Here is a 17,913-nt window from a genome sequence, read left to right as displayed (position 1 = left end):
GTTGACATTTTTTTTCTGCCTGCGCGTAGTTGTATATGTGCAATTTTATAACGTTTTTTATTCGTGATATTTTATTATGAATGTTGGCCCTTTTTTTCGTGCGCCAGTACAAACACCTTACGGTTGTTCCTGGGCACGTTAAATAAACGTTTGATTGATTGATTGATTGATTGATTGATTGATTAGTTGGATGATTGATTGATTGATTGATTGATTGATTGATTGATTGATTGATTGATATTTTTATCCGAGCGAGGTTTAAAAGGAAAAGACGATTTGATGGCGTCATACTGCCACTCGTAAAATTAGTGATACGCAAATAAATCCATTATTCCTAGCAGCTACCAGTAACCGCTGACAAAGTGATCAGCAAGAAGTGATCATCTATTCCGTTAAGAATAAGGTAATGCCCTGCTCTTTCATGAAGGTGTAGATTTCGTTCCCATTATAAATGCGCTATTTAGTGCATACACGCGTTATTGACGTCGTGAACTTTCACGGTACGGCGACGTTTCGCGACTGGCAGCCCACTTTATATGAGACAAGACATGTCTGACCAACAGGGAAGCCCTCATGCCGAAGAAGGTGTGGTTTCGCCATATTTATTTTTTTTGTTCCACCTATTCGTGCATAAGCAGTCATGCCTCGGGGCGTTTTCGAAGATTCTTCTCGCAAGCGCTGTACGACAGGACGATGCGGAAATGGGCTTTTCTGTAATCAGGGCACCTTCGCTCCGAAAGCAAACTACGGAAGACTAGCAACGTACGTGGTAGAAGAAGAGTATAGGGTAGTTTAGTGTACAAATACAGGAATATCTGGGACGTTGGGACAGTTCCCACCGAGGCTGAGAACAGAAAGCAGATACCCTTACGATAGCATCAAGATGTTTCGATAAACTGGATGAGGTCGTGGAGCAGGGCGATGACACGAATACGGTTAAGGCTTTGTTGTGGTGTTAAGAAAACACGCTTGTTCAAATTATAAAAAAAGTGTTTCGTAGAAGAGCGTAATGAGACGCATTAGGATCACTGTAAAGCACAAAATATGGCTTCACATCAAGTACAGCTTCTACCTAAAAAGAATGTGTACTGTTTAAAGCAGAGTTTGACAAATAAATCAATGCGACAAAAATACGCCTTAGTAATTCGCATGTGTGTTCACGTTCCGTGAAAAAAGAGAGAGTGCAAGGCACGCTAACGTTATCCTATATAACCTCGTGGCGACACCATAAGCACGTACATGGGGTTATAAAAAATCACTCACGTCTCTGTTTTTCGCAACCTCTGTCCTAACAGTTAGGATGCAAAGCAGCTTGTACCACTGCATATTTCCTAGGAAGCTTTTGGAAAGCGAAGCTTTGACCGACTAATTCTTCTGCAACCACGAAATCAAAGCAGGTGGCGTTGCACGTTTGATAAACGTGTCATACAAGGACCGAACAGCTCAACTATAATTAATAGAGGGATAGCCGGATTTGCTACGCTTTTATGTGTCAAATTTATCACATCTATCACGTAACAAGTCACAGACTAAAGCTGACTATTTAAATTTTGCGCGCTCATCAGACTGTTAAGGAATAGGGGACAAAAAGTCGTGCATACAAAAAAAAATGTATTTTCAGCATCTCGCTCTCATGATCTGACGCTCTACCGAATACTAATTCTGTGCAGCTTAAGTGATGAGGGGCTGTTGATGAAACACTCGGAGACACTGTTCAAGCGTGAAATGCAGAAGATGAAATCACGAAAAATATTAGCAAAGATAATATTGTATTGAAGCCTAATTTATAGAATAGGTCAACACGGTTTTATTGCGTTTTCTCAGGTCACGATGCTGTCGAAGGAGTGGGAAACATCACAAGCCTAAGCACTGAACCACAGCCCAAGGGCAACCTGCTGGTGAGCGTTGGTCATATGTTCAAATTTCAGCATAAAAAAACACTTGGCAATACCCAGACATCTGTAAAGGGTCACTACGAACAAACCTATCATCCTTGGTATCAGCGCCCCCACAGGAATCACCGGTCGCGTGTTTTACTTCTAGCGCACGTTTTTGTACATAGGCCTGCTTCGTTCCAACCGTGGCCGCAGGAAGTCGCCTAATAGCCATAGAGTCAAAGAACTTTCACTTAACTAATCGAAGGCAGTGCACCATATTGTTGCTGCTAACTCTGCAGGGATTGCGAGATGCATATGGGAGCCTTCGCTTGCCTGGTGTAGTATATACATTAGGAAATTAGTACCACAGTTTTTTACTGCCATGTTCTGGAATATCACACTAAACTTCTTAACACCCTTAAGGATGTAAATGACATTAACACCCCTTTTCGCATTGTACGTACAACCCGAAAAAGGGCGTTAATGTCATTAACACCCTTTTTCACCCTTAGGGGTGTAAAATGATTAGTGTGATAGGCACAAACAGCCATATGGCGTTATCACGAGAATAACGTGCGTTCTAAAAATCCGTGGTTATTAAGCAGTGAGTAAAATGAAAGATCATTCCAGAAGGTTCAAGCAGATTATAAGAGACAAACGTTCTGTGTTACATGCATTATGTACATATATTACATGTAAAAACTTGATATAACGAACCTCTATTTTGCGAAGTCACCGCTATAACGAATAAATATTTATTGCCCGATAAGTAGCTATAGGATTTAAAGTTGTCATCAAACGGAAAGCGAGCTAACACGGCCACCGAGCCAGAATAATTCAGTAAGAAAGCGGTCAAAAATCCTCGAGCATGGGGGTATCCTGGAGCTAACGTTCGGACAAACAGTCTTGTCATCTTCAAGGCACAAGCGACCTACCCTGGGGTGATTTCCTTCTAATTCTTGTAGAGACAACTTTTTGTTTGAGCGTTGCTTCAGGCTATTGCGTGTACCATTGTCATGGACCTAGCTTTTATTTCATACGAGGCTCCACGCCGTACGCATGCACGGAACAACGGACTCGGCACTTGGTAGCGCCCTTGCGCACGAAACGGTGTTAGGGACGGCAGTGGTTGCTTTCGTTACATCGAGGTTTATGCGACAGACTGCAGTGATCGTCCCCCGGCAACTTTCTCGGTCGACCTGCTCGCGCAATCACTAGATTCGTTCACTACTGCATTTTGCATATCAGTAGACTGTCATAGGTTCACGACACCGTCTGTCTGGCCTGCATTGGCCAGACATAAGGGGTTGCATGTCAACCCTTGGCCTTCCCTTGCGATTTTTGCACATGCGTAGGTGTACGTTGGGGGTAAAAACCAAGCCATGGTAGCTTTTCAGCGGCACTGCGTTACAATCTTGCATTTAGAAGGATCACAAATGCATTTCTTCCTCGTACGAGGTTCACGATTTCACGTAACAACTCGAGCTTGGTCATCGCTTCGTTACATCAAGTTTCAACTTATAGCTTTATTCCTTCAATGCGTTAGTTCGAACGTGAGTGTAAAAATCTAGGCATGCCCATTTCGGTCCAGATATGTCTCAAAAATGGAAGTTCTTCAATGGGAACGTTTTCAGCTTCGTAGTCGATGCTAAAATAAATAAATCAATCATAAATCAATCAATAAAATGTGTAAATAATGAAGGACCACGCACGTAGACCACAGTTTCGTGGTGGTCAAGAAAGACATCACAGCTAAAGAAATGTGAAACAAATGTCGCAATCCATGAATGAACGCGAAACGCAATTTCGAACAAGAGTTGTCCTTTACAGCCTAACCCCTGTATTCTAGAAAGTCCCTTTACCGAACGCTTGACCTTGACTTGAGAAACTCGGTGGGAGCCCCGTCTCTAGGCATATGAAGTCACTGCATATCAGATATAATCTGCAGCGATTCTTGAGAAGCGCGGTGCGATTTTCAGTCGAGCAGCGGCGCTGAGATCATCTCGGTCATAGAGTAACATAATTCGTATGTTACTATATGACTCGGTCAAGTGAAGGACGAACTTCGAGCCGAGGCTTGAGAACGAGGGAGTAAGTGAAAGGTGCTTTAAATGTTGAGTACGTCAAGCTTAATGGCTCAATTAGTGTTTCTTACAGGTCCAGATTATACATCCGGTGTTCCTCCATTTTGTTTATAAAATGCTGATACGGTCAAAGCGACTATTAACCTTCTTTCACTTTATAGGACGGCTAGTTGGTTCGGTTGCTCGCTGTTTTCAGATACCTGTTAAAGCAGACCAGTCCCCATGCTCTATGTTCCCTAACAATGCATTCCGGCGTTTCTATGTTCTGACGTAATTATCAATGATATCGGTCTTTCAGCGCACTGTGGCTGGTACAGGCTTTTTTGTTCCAATAAATAAGTTCTTTCAAGAACAAATGCACTGCTTCCCTCCACGAAACGTTCCCTAGCTGCAGGATTTGTCGTTTATTTTACAGCAACTCATCCACGATTCTCCGACCAACCCCGATGTCTTTCTCGATGAAATGAACAAAGTAATCAACAAATAAAAAGTGGAGCGGTACTTTAGGAAAATACTTCACGTTCAATTATGTGCAAAAAATAGTTTGTACAAACAAGTTGGGTATGGCACAAGCCTCTTGAACAGATTCGGAATGATTTACGTCTGAAAAAATTACTCAGTGCGCTAAAGTTGGTATATTTTGCCGTCGGAGAAGACAAACCTTTTTGTCTGAAGATGTAGAGAACATGTTATGCCATGGGATAAATGAATTCATATATATATATATATATATATGTATATACATTGTGATGACGACGAAGGACACCGGGGCTATGGCGCGCGGGCAGCTAGCGCGAAGTAGAGAAGAACGAAGTGAGAGAATAGAACAGCCAGCCAGCGAATAGGCTTTGTCTCTGTCCTCTCTTCCTTACAATATATATATAATATGAAAGTGTGGGCTAAGTAAATATTTTTCCTTGTGCTTGTTTTATACGCATTGGAGTTATCAGATGGACGTGCTTCACACTCGCATAGCTCATCCAGGGTTAACAGTTACAAGCGCTTTGTACGCATTTGTGTAAGCACCTTCTTTTTGCCGCTTGTGTCTACTATCGGCTAAGGAAGAGCAAGTTGCATTGAACTTTCAATGAAATGAACATTTTGTCTTCATTTAGCTTTGTTTTGGAGTGCACTGCTGCATATGATGTTTGTTATTAAAACCACTTTCATGTTCGACGAGTCGCTCAAAGTGCCGCTTCCTGCGATCCACGGGAAACGTATAATTTTGTTGGTTGAAAGTGATTGTAGCCGAAAACAAAATTGCACTGTATATCTAGTCTGAGGATTGATTCCTTTTATGCAAAACGAGAATATAAATGACTTCGGGATAAGTAGATATCTAATCACAATTTAATGAACTGCTGAAAATATAAGAGTCAGCAATTATTACATTACTTTCATTGGTATTATTCTCTTCATTGGTTTCATTGCATTCTTTTCATAAAACACCGACTACCTTAGGATATCATAGTGTAAATTTGACGCATTTAAAAACTGCCCTTATATGTGGCGCCTGAAGGGGTTAACTGAAGTGAACGCTGAAATGATCACTGAAATTTTATAGGTAACTATAGGGGAGGTTAGAAAGGCCATACGATGCATGCCCCTGGTAAAGCGCCCGGAGAAGATGGTATACCAGTCGATTTGATGAAACACGGAGAGGAATATACATGTATATGTAAGAAACTTCCGACACTCCACTTGCCTTGTCTGAGGCCCTCAACCGTCACAGTGAAGTGGTAAATCGGCAATATATTCTTAAAGGGGCCCTGCAACACCTTTCTTAGTTATATTGGAATAGTCTCATTATTGACGTATGACTCTTCACGAGTCATATGCCGCGAAAATGTTTCGAATCCGTCTAGTCTAAGTGGTGTTACCAAATTATAGAGATCACGTTCCGCAGCTTTCTCCCTCAACTCACCGCCGCGAGCGCGCGGAAAGCTGCGCGGGTCGTGACGGGAGGGAGGACGGAGGTGCGAGGAGGCGCCGAAGAGTTGTCAGCGCCGGCGGCATTTTTTTCTTCATGTTTTCCTCTCTGGCAGCTCGGCGCAACCACGTGGTCTGTGGCGCCACTTCCGGTCGGCCTGCGTGATCGTCGTCGAGCGAAGCCCAACGCACCGTGTATCGCGCGTGCTTGAAAACTGCGAGTCGGTTTGGTAATGTTGGCTGTGCACCTCGAACTGCCGTAGTGTTTTCATCGCTCTGCCAACCATAGGCGCAAACCTGCGTGCGCGTTTGGAACGAATGACAGCTGAGATGGGTTTCGACCCACACTCCGATACACCGCCTCGTCGCACTGCTCGCGCTTGAATCGTATGATACACGGCAAAGCTGCGAGCACCCTTCTCCCAGTGGCGGTACTTCGATGCTGTTTGCTCTTCGAATGCGGGCGCACAGCGAGTGCGGGCTGACAACAAAGAACTAAAGACTAGAAGAAAGGATCGTGGGGCATAGGGCCGGCGCGGACCCATCCCCCGGCTGTCTGCAGCTACCGTGAAAATGCGAGTCTGCTTGGTTGCTGTGTCGCGGTTTCTCGGGAACGTGAGGCTACGCGGAGGATACGCCGAGGTACGGCTCGATGACATACTGAACAGACAGCGAACGGCTCTCGCGGCTCGCCATACAGCGAACACAGGTATCGTAAACTAGCCGGCGCCAGCATTGTTATCGGAGAAATGCTGCACCGCTGTCACGGTCGGTCGTGAGAACGTGCCGACGGTGCAGTTTCCAGCTGACGAGGCAACACTCGAACGGCTGCCACTCTCAACGGCAACCGGCGATGGTCAAAAGCACAGAAATATTCACGATTTCGGCACTGCGCATGGTGAAGAAAACGCAACCAGGCAATTACGAGCAGACGAGCTGTCGGTGAGACCAGAAGTGCTAATATTAATGTTTGTTCGGTGTTTTAACGGCATAACACAATATAAACATACATATTATCTACTTATTGAACTCAATATTAACAACGAAGGTAATAATGAGGGTGTTATCGTGATTATAACATCAGCCAATGGTGGAACTGCCGACAATCGCGTCATATATTGCGGACTAATACATCATTTGTCGAGAGAAGAGGGAGCGATTTTTAGCTGACTTTGAGAATTTATTGTAACTTCCAGGCCGCTCGCTTCGCTATAATATTTCGCTCGCGTGTTCTCGGGAGCCTCGACTACCGATTGGCAGCGCTTTTTGACCCTGCTCAAAAAGTGTTGCAGGGCCCCATTAATGCACAAGAAACGAACCGCTAAATACATAAATAAATAATATACCTATCAAGCAACTTTAAGTGGAATGCAAATTATTCAGGAAGGTAATTTGAATATGATCATTTAGAAACACTTTCCGTCGCTGGCGTAGTCAGAGGCGCTGGGGGTTCGACCCCCCCCCCCCCCGACATTGTTCAGTTTTTCTTGTGTATCTATGGACGCGCACATACAAACAAATGCACGAACAAGAGTGGCCGAACCCCCCCCCCCGCACCCCCACCCCAAAAAATAATTTCTGGCTACGCTCCTGCTTGGTGCCCTGGCGAGCAAGCAGGTTAAGTGAGATGATAAAATACTATGAAATGTACCTCCGCGATCAAACGAGGAAATGAGAAATTTACTGGCTACCTGATAAACCTGCTGAGGGCCTTGTATACTGTTTTCATGGACTACGAAAAGCCCTTTGACTCAATAGTAACACCAGTAGTCTTGCAAGCATTGCGTCGCTAAAGTACTTTCCACGTATGTGAAAACTGTAACCAACTGCAGATTTCAGTTACCCTTCTTCTACGCAAGGAAAGAAACAAAAAGCGAACAAACTCCTACCCAAACCCTGTGCACCTCCACAGGAGCTACCCACACCTATACCCGTACAACAAATGCAAATTATGCACAACAGAAAGGGCTTCGTATAAACATATACTGTGGGAATGCCCCAACCTATCATGTTCTCCTGAGGCCCTCCGGGAGCGGTGGCGGCTAGTGCTGCTCAGCTCGGAGGTCGAAGAGCAAAGATGGGCTATCCAGCAGGCCAGGGAGGCTATAGGGAGGCAAGGTCTCCTGCTGTCTACCTGTACGGTCTAGCCCGGACCACAAACATGCCGGATCTTGTAATAAAGTTTATTCACTCACTCACCAGGAAAGCCAACGGTATACCAAGGGGCCGCAATGTTTCCAGTGTTGTTCACTGTACCTTTACAAGAAGTATTTAAACGACTACATTGGAAATATATAGGGATGCATATTAGCCAGTATAATAAAGAGCTGAGACACGGCGTGAACAAGAGAAACTGTAATATGACAGCGTATAGAACTGTAACCCGAGCCAGCGCAAACAGCAACAACGTTCAGCGCGAGCTGCTCCAGTGTAGCGCTGACGATACGACTGTGTAGCCCTTCAGGGTGCACTTCATCACATTTCCCCCTCGCTGAAGACGGCGCCCATTAGAAGTTCTAAGGTGTCGTAAGAACAAGGGGTTCGTGGTATGGTTTGAGGCGATCCACGTGAACAGTTTCGCGCCCTCGGCGACGCAGGTGCGTAGTGGGCGTGAGGGGTTCGATCAGATAGTTAATGGGAGAAGTTTGCTGTAGCACGCGGTAGGGTCCATGGTACCGGCTGACAAACTTCGAGCAGTTACCTGGCGCAGAAATGGGAGGCACCCAGAGCCAAACAAGAGAGTTGGGCGAAAACTGATTGTGGGACCGTCCGTCGTCGTGACGAAATTTCTGTAGCCCCTGTTCTTGAGGTGTAAGGAAGCGGGCTATAGTTGCCGACATTCTTCTGCTTATCGAGCAGCTTCGAAAACTGCCGTGCCCTCTGATGAGTCGGGTCGGTAGGGAATAGTGTCGATCGGAGACGATGGTTCTTGGCCGTAGAGTAAAAAGAAGGGAGAAAAGCCGGTCGTCGCCTGGGGTGCCATACTGTAGGCGTACGTTACGTAGGGAAGAATAAGGTCCCAGTTGGTGTGGTTAGAGGCGACATACATAGAAAGCATGTGGCCAAGAGTTCGGTTAAAGCACTCGGTCAAGCCGTTTGTTTGCGGGTGATATGCGGTAGTACAGCGGTGAATCACGTGACATTCAGCGAGAAGTTCTTGAATAACATCCGCGAGAAAGACGCGGCCTCGGTCGCTCAGGAGTTCACGAGGAGCGCCATGACGTAGAACAAAGCGTTGAAGCAGGAAAGACGCAACGTCACGTGCCGTCGCGGATGGCAGAGCGGCTGTTTCTGCATATCTCGTGAGGTGGTCTATCGCCACAATAACCCAGCGATTTCCGGCGGATGTGTATGGTAGAGGGCCGTAAAGGTCTATTCCAACCCGGTCAAATGGTCGCATTGGGCACGGCAACGGCTGCATTGGTCCAGAAGAGCGGCGAGGATCGGGCTTGCGGCGTGCAAGATCGAATGTACTTTTGTACGAATGTGTACATGACGCGCCAATAAAACCGAAGACGTAGTCTGGCGTAGGTTTTAAACACACCAGCGTGTGCGCACTGTGAATCGGCATGGAAAGCAGCACATATACTGGCGCGGAGTTGCATGGGTATGACAAGTAGCCATTTGCGGCCGTCAGATTGGTAGTTGCGGCGATAAAGGATTCCATCATGGATGGCGAAGTGAGAGGCTTGTCTGCGTAGTGCTCGAGATGGCGGGCGTTCGAGCGCATCAGAGAGGTAATCTATCAAAGACGCAATCCACAAATCTTTGCGTTGCTCCAAAGCCATATCGATGGATCCTAATGGCGAACATAACTTGTCCAGAATGGAGACACTCGCAACGTCAGCGGGAACGGGCGAACGCGAAAGAGCGTCGGCATCGGCATGCTTCTGGCCTGAGCGGTAGATAACCCAGATGTCGTACTCTTGGAGCCGCAAAGCCCATCTTGCCAAGCGGCCGGAGGGATCTTTGAGGGAGGACAACCAGCAAAGTGCGTGATGATCGGTAACGACATCGAAGGGTCGACCGTACAAGTAAGGCCGAAATTTTGTAATGGCCCAGATGATCGCTAGGCATTCTTTTTCAGTTACTGAATAATTTGCTTCAGCTCTTGCTTCAACTCGCGTACGCAACAACATAGTCTTGGTAACCGGGCTTTCGTTGGGCGAGGACTGCTCCAAGACCGACACCGCTAGCGTCAGTGTGGATTTCTGTGGGAGCACTTGGGTCGAAATGACGCAGTATGGGTGGTGTGGTGAGTAGCTGACGTAGCGTCGCAAACGCATGATCGCAAGCCGGGGACCACGCGGATAGATTGGGGTCTCCTCAAAGCAGGTTTGTCAAAGGTGCCATAATCGAGGCGAAATTGCGAATGAATCGGCGGAAGTATGAGGAAAGGCCGATGAAACTGCGCAAGTCTTTTAAAGACGCAGGCCTCGGGAACTCTTTAACGGCACGTAGCTTAGCGGGATCAGGGAGTACGCCATCTTTCGATACGACATGTCCGAGAATGGTCAGCTTGCGCGCCCCAAAGTGACATTTCTAAGTTTAGTTGGAGGCCAGCTTCAGTGACACATCGTAAAACCTGCTCCAAGCGACGAAGGTGCGTGGGGAAGTCAGGCGCAAATACCACCACATCGTTCAAGTAGCACAAGCATGCGCAAACAGCAACAACGCCTAGCCAGCGCAAACAGCAACAACGTTCAGCACGAGCTGCTCCAGTGTAGCGCTGACGACACGACTGTGTAGCCCTTCAGGGTGCACTTCTTTTTCATCACAGCCAGGAATATCTCAGTAACAAACGGTTTGGGGATGGCATCGTGCTCTTCAGTATTGATGGCAATCTAGTCAAAGAAAAATGATTCAGAGCCTTATGCGAGAAGTATAAAAGGAGGATGAAAATAAATATGCGCTATACAAAGTAAACGTTCAGCGATTAGGCGAGAGAGCTGGTAGTTTACGAACACGCCTTGGAATCTGCACAAGGGTGCGTATAATTTACGTCAATCAGTAGCAGGGTACCTTTTCATCTAAAGGTAATTTGCCGAAGAAAATCACAGGGTCCCTTGTGCATCCACCCAAGACGACTCGAAGCCGAAAGCCCCGTTCTTTTTCTTCTCAGTTCATATATTAGGGTGCCTACGTGAACGGCCGGTAATGTAGGCTCCCTAAATCTATTTTTCCTGCCCCGCCACACTCTGAAAGCTTTGTGGTTTCGCAATGCCTCCAGGTCCGGAAGCACCTCGCCTGGTTTTGCACTGCCTCCGTGATCAGCCCACCTTTCGCCAAGCTACGATGTCCATATGATGACGGTGTACGCTTATAACACAGGAGCGACAGGATTGAAGCGGCTGAACCAGAATCGAAGCCAGCAGGGAACACGAGCCGTGGCTTCACGTGCCACGTGAAGGTCGCGCGCTCTCCGGATTTTTTTTTTGATGACCAGAGGAGGGCGCTGCAACGGCATTGTGTGACGTTACGTCATATGACGCCACAGTAGGATGTGTGACGTGACAATGACTGTCACAAACTTCTGCGATCTGTGACGCCATGATGACGTCATATGTTGACGTGAACACGTGATGATTTCTTGCACCACTCGCCCCCGACGCGGCAGGACGCGAGACGCCGCCGACGACGTGGGACGCCGATGCCGACGGTCAAACGTAGTGTTTAGTGAGGCATATAAGCCGGAAATCGAAAGCATACGGGAAACAATTCGAAGCCATCACAGACTACGTATCGCTATCCATAAAGCGGAAAGAGTACAATCATTGCAATTTACCAGTGCTAACACAGAGCGCCAACACTTGCAGGACAATAAAGTAGCGCGAGCAGATGTTAAGGACCACTCATTGCGTGATGAAACAGAAATCGGAGGAATGAAAATAAGGGGTCCCTGCAACACTTTTTCACTATGGTCAGAGAACGCTGCCAATCGGTAGTCGAGACTTTTGAGGACACGTTAGCCAAATAATATAGCGCATCACGTGGCCTGGAATACACAGTTCTCAGTCAGCTATAAATCGTTCCCTCTTATCTCGGCAAATGATGCCGTAAACTCAAATAACCGCGCCAAAAGCCAACGGCGATTGGCTGATTTGAGCATCGTGAGCTGCGTAGTTTTCGCGACCGTCGCGGGCACGCTTGCGGTCATACTGACAGTAAGCCGCGTGTTAATAATAATATCTGGGGTTTAACGTCTCAAAACCACCATATGATTATGAGAGCCGCCGTAGTGGAGGGCTCCGGAAATTTCGACCACCTGGGGTTCTTTAACGTGCACCTAAATCTAAGTACACGGGCCTCAAACGTTTTCGCCTCCATCGAAAATGCAGCCGCCGCGGCCGGGATTCGATCCCGCGACCTTCGGGTCAGCAGTCGAGCGCCATAACCACTAGACCAGCGTGGCGGGGCAAGCCGCGTGTTCGAAGAACAAAAAAGAAAAAAAAGTGCTCAAGTTCATGAGGCGCGCTAAAGAATGAAACGAATCTTCTTGCCCCCTTGTCATCCCCTCTTCCCGCGCATGCGTAGCTTTGAGCGCGCTCGCTGGTACGAAGGGGGGGAGAAAGCGCTTGAAACGTGCGACAAATCCCTGTAAATTCACTCGTACTTGGCGGATTCAAATAATTTTTGCGGCGGTCAATTGGTGAGGCAATACGTTCTTTTATTGAAGCCATTCGAGGATTACTTAGAAAAGTGTTCCAGGGTGACCCTGATCCTTCAAGGTGATCGTGAACGAACCCTCGCGCTTGATAATTAAAACGCCTTGGAAAGCTTTCGACGCCTCCGGTTATTATACAACCGAAATAATTTCTTACAAAGGTGAAGTTGGAGGGCAGACATTAGAACGATATTCTTCTTTCGCATGCTGGATAACCACGTGACTTCAGTAGAAAGGTCACATATAACATCATGTCATCGCCGTAAAACCTGAGTACTGTTTTGCCAATGTCACTGGTTGGCCCGTGTCACCGGGGGTGCAGTAACTTGTGCCGTGCCGCTTGGCGGATCTCACTATTCCGCTAGCATCACTACTGCCATAGACAGAGTCGACAGCGACGTGATTCTCTATAGTTGTCGGCTTAGTGACGTTTCTGATCAGGTCGTTTGACTCTCGCGCGTAAGGGTGATACGAAGCTTCGCTATTACGCTATTTGGGATATCGAAGCGCGCTCCCCATGAAAATGTGCGACGAAAGATTCGCACGAAAGTGCGCGAAAGCGCTGAGCTCAGGAGACCACAGTTGTCACCTCCCACCGCAATTGCGCTAATCATATCAAAACTGAAAATAGAATTTTGGCTTACTTCAGCCCGTTCATTTAGCGAGTACAAACGTCATACAGAGGGATAATATCGATTGAAGAAGCGCCTTTGATGTAAACACGGCTCTTTATTTAGATATCGCCGAATAGCAGCCATCAGCCAAATGACAAAACCTTACGACTGGTGTCGGCTTTGGAGAGAGTGAGGACGCACCTCTGCTGAAGACAGGGCGCCCGAGAAAGCCATAACCTCGTGCTCCGCTTGTCAACAGAACGTGCCGTGCACGACTACAAAACGTTGCTGAGCTGTTTATATAACTGTTTGCTATCTACAGAGTATGTTTTTACCAAGTCAGAGGGGTGGTTCAAGGCCTCCTTAGGAGATGGGAAGAGAGCAGAGTGGATGAGAGAATAAAGAGGAGGAGCTGATATCTTTGGTGCCATTTAGGAAAACAAAAGGACCTGAACGGCTAACGCAAAGCATAGGACAGGTAAGTGATTGACAAGGAGAGCGGCGAAATGAATAGAAAATCCGCTCCACAGCCAAGGGTGGAAGGGATTTGCGTGGGGCAATGCAATTAGGAAGTTCATAGGCATAAAATGGAATCAACTGACGCAAGGCACGGTAAATTAGTGATCAATGAGGGAAGCACTCGTCCGGCAGTCTCCTATAACTGGCTGATGATCGTGATGATAGTGTGTTTCTCCGATTCATCGTTTGATTTCACCACAATAAAGCTCATAGTAATATAACCTACTGCTTGAGCGACACCTAATTGACTCATTAGCGGCTGTACACGAGCCAGTTAGTATCAATGCACGGTTTGTGTGAATACACAGAACAGTGTAAACAGGGACCATTCTTTACATAGTGAAGAGCGCGTCCCATGTCCCTACTCGTCTGCCTTTATATTGCGCGTTTTTGAAATATGAACTAAATGACCTAGACCAATAACAAGTTTGAAAACTGAAAATTACTGGCCAAGCTTTCGTTTTAGCTAGCAGTTCTCCCCCATTGTATACTGTTTTGTTTTGCGCAAACGGAAGATATAATAGCACAGCTTAGTAAACGCACTACAAGTGGACATAACATTCGTCGCAATGCTTGAATGCAGTTCGAATCCGTAAACGGGGGGTGGGTGCTCGAGCCGACGTTTCGACAAGTGTACTTGTCTTCTTCAAGGCTGAAACTGATTTCACAACAATGAGTTCCAGCCTTACAGAAAATAAGTCCACTTGTCGAAACGTCGGCTCGAGCACCCACCTCCGGTTTACGGATTTTTCCATCGCAAGCTTCCATCTTTCCCTTGCTGTCGTTTTTTTAATGCAGTTCAGTTGTTTATCTGTTCGTCGCTTTTTTTTGCAGGACATTGAGCACGCGTCCTCTCGTCGTTATGAAAGCAAACGGGAACTGCCTCATGGCCGGCTACCAATATCCGCTTTCCAGCGGTTGCTTCCAGGCAGACATGATACCCAGCAGGGCGAGAACAGCCATCGGAACACTGATAAGAACGGCACTCACGTTGGCACACTTATGAGGAACGGTACCATCGATGATGCCGCTTTGGAAGTAGTGGGGAAAGCGCGAGACGGCTCTACAATTTCGGACATTGCTGAGCGAGGTTCGGATAACAGGAACGGGAGCTTGTTCGAACACAAAGTTCGAGCAGTTGCGCTGCTGGATGCTTTCACAAGCAACGTCCCCACATTCCCTCCTGAAACGCTTCATACAGTAGCCACGTCTTTTGGGCTGAATGCGCATACGACTAGGCCGGCGCATCGCAGAATTGCTTACACTGTGAACTCTAGTGGCTATAAAATTACGACCCGGCGTCCAGAATATACACCAAACGCATCGGACGCGCTAACTGCAACCACCGCTGGACAAGTTGGTCTTTCACTTCTTGAAACAGTGCGTGAAAGTGCTATGTTAACAATACAGCCGGATGCGCAAAACGTGTCTCAACTCTTGACCGCAATGACCCTTCTGACGGTTGGTGCCAAGGCAGCGCGTACAGCGGCCATAATTGTTGACAGGGCCACAACACACCCTCTAGTCAACGCTTCCAACTTGCTGACGCCAATGCCACTACATCCAGCAGATCGCCCAGCCCTTGACACAGTGAACGCAAGGATTAGCACCATAACGTCACAAGGTCCATTCAACACATCTGTATTCATGGCCACAAAGACCTTTATTTCACGTCATGGCACAGCGGTGGACGCTGTGAGGACGAACTCTGACAGATTTGCGCCGGGTGTTCCACAGGCATCAATATTTCCAGACTATGGAGCAACCTTGGGTAATCTGAGGAGAACCGCTGAGCCTAGCGGACACTCATATATTCCCATGCGTAGCGTAGAAAGCTTTACATCGCTTAATTTTACAAATGCGGAATCGCTTGGGCCGGCCTTTGTCAACGTAGAAACAGTGTCTGGCACAGCAAGCACCCAATTTAGCGTAATTGGATATACTACACCTGGGCTAAAGGTTCACAATAGCGCCAATGAAGCAAAAGCCATTGCAGCTAAGGATGAAGTCGATGTATTTCCTACCCAAGCCACGCTCATCGCCATACCCGAACCCCGAGCCGATGTGGACGGCAATGATTTGCCAACGGACTCTGCTTCAATTGATATCACTGACATCAACACTAACGCAGCAACCGATATTATCGGTGATATGGACTCAGTCACAGACCTGATGCCTGAGAGCGATGCGGGGAAGATCACTGAAGCAATCACGGATGCAATTGATTCTGTCGCCATTCCAAACGCTGTATCCGACGTTTATGTGAGAACCAGCGAGATTGATTCCGCAGAAGCAATTACATCTCAGGTACGACAACTTCGGTTTTGCTCTGAACACACTATCTGTCCTTTAGTGCGCAGGTTGCGTGTTTATTTGTAAAAAAAAATTGAAGTTTAAGTACAGCTACAGTGGAAATTGCATAGCGCGGCTGCACGTGCGGATGCCGCGGCACATATGATTCTAACAGTTCTGTAGGTTGATAATCGGAAGCAAAAACGCGCCGTCATATTGCTGAGATTTCCAAAGCTACGGTTCGAGTTGTGAAGGCAAAACGCACAACATTTTGACGATTTGTTCTGACAGGCGAAGCAGCGTACAAGAGCACAAAATTTCCAGTTTGTCACCGATTCGTTCATTAAGGATTACGATACATCCCCTTTATACATAGAGTTCACCATGGTGGAGCATTGGGCTTCTTCCGGCAGCCTAATTCCATGTTTCTCAGAGCAAAGAACACGGGAAGCATAAAGACGACAGTGGCGTGTGTGTTGCCTATGTCGTCCGTGTTCCTTGAACTGGGCAACATCTAGTTATACCGCTATAAAGCTTGGTGGTGGTTCCTTTTTTCCCGCATGTGAACAACCGAGAGATGCGCCTCAGGTCTTAACACTCTACTAGTACCAAAAAATTCGTCGCCATGCTCTGGTGCCGCACAAAATCATCGATCTGTACGATTGAGCTTGTCAGATTAGGCTGTGTAGTGAGTATATATAAACTAACAAAGCCGAAAGCTACAGATTGTCGACTCTCTAGACCCCAATGGGCAGTGATATTGAGGAGGCACCAAAAACGTTTCTGCGCGAATTTGCAAAAAAAAAAAAAAAATTAAGAACAGACACGTATGACGCTTTTTGAATAAGATCAACTCCGTTCGCTTCCCCTCAAAAGCGGTTCAAAACTGATGTCATCTAAATCAAATATTTTCTATTTATTAAACACTGCTAACGTTTTCGAGAAATTTTAATTATCCATCCAGGGAAACACCACAGCTACTGACGTAGCCGTCTCGCGGTTCATTAGCTGCGAGATTTGCGAAGATCTGCGAACAATGTAAGGACCGAATTAGTCATTTCATTCATTCAATCATATGTGCCGTCAGCCCTGTTCTAGGGCTATTTCACTATTACAAGAGCAAAAAATACGCGTACAATGTCATGATACACGTACTCGATGTCCTCAATGAAAGCAAAAATAGTCAACAAAGCATCTATCTGTACCTGTTAAGCCGTGTCTTGGAAGAGTACGCCTGTAGAAAAAGTCACCGTATAAAACGTTTTTAGCCTATCCATCATTTTTTCCCAGTGTAGTAAAACAGAAATATAATGAAAATGAGCAAACTGCATAACAAACGTTTATTTTTGTGGTTAAACCTTGTGACATCGTTTTAGCACACTCTCACAGTATTTCATATGAAATGCTAGAATCTAGGCCAACGCAGAGGCGTCTGAAAGTTGCATGGCAGGTCTTCCTTTTCCGCTTTTTTTTTCGAGGCGGCAACTGGGGCGGAATTTCATGTGTAGAAATATATCAAGTATCCGTCCCATAGGTCACTGTTTACCTCAGGAAACATTCAGCATACGAGCATCCCACGAAGTGCTCCGAATTGTCCTTTTTTATTTTCTTTGAACTATGCGTTACGTCTTTCGGCTCGGATCTGCATTATAGAGGATGAAATGATTAAGTCAACTTTACTTCAAGGCCACGGCGTGTGTAGATTTTCAAAAATGGTCTAATATTGCAGACTTCGCTGAACTAAAGCACGCTAGGTTGCTCTCGCGTGATCGGCAAAACACAAAATATTTTATGCCTACTGCAATGTAACTACGTGATCTATTAGACAAAGCGTATCTCTCAAACGGAAAGGCACACAGAAACCGAAGTTCAGTAATATCTCAGAGGAATATCTGCAAAAACTAACGGTGTTCCTTTGCATTCGCCTAAGACGA

General features: G+C 46.5%; 1 protein-coding gene across 1 annotated transcript in view; it reads left to right on the top strand.

The window, feature by feature from the left end:
* The first annotated feature begins 548 nt into the window (after positions 1-548).
* LOC119385597 (uncharacterized) overlaps positions 549-17,913 on the top strand; it is a 31,015-nt gene continuing 13,650 nt past the window's right edge. The window contains exons 1-2 of the mRNA XM_037653006.1: positions 549-585; positions 1,825-1,898. Coding sequence (XP_037508934.1) covers positions 549-585; positions 1,825-1,898 — 111 coding nt within the window. The remainder of the gene's footprint in view (positions 586-1,824; positions 1,899-17,913) is intronic.

This window comes from Rhipicephalus sanguineus, chromosome 3 (assembly GCF_013339695.2).
Source record: "Rhipicephalus sanguineus isolate Rsan-2018 chromosome 3, BIME_Rsan_1.4, whole genome shotgun sequence".
Taxonomy (NCBI): domain Eukaryota; kingdom Metazoa; phylum Arthropoda; class Arachnida; order Ixodida; family Ixodidae; genus Rhipicephalus; species Rhipicephalus sanguineus.
Note: the sequence above shows the minus strand (reverse complement) of the source record. Positions and strands in the feature narration are given on the sequence as shown.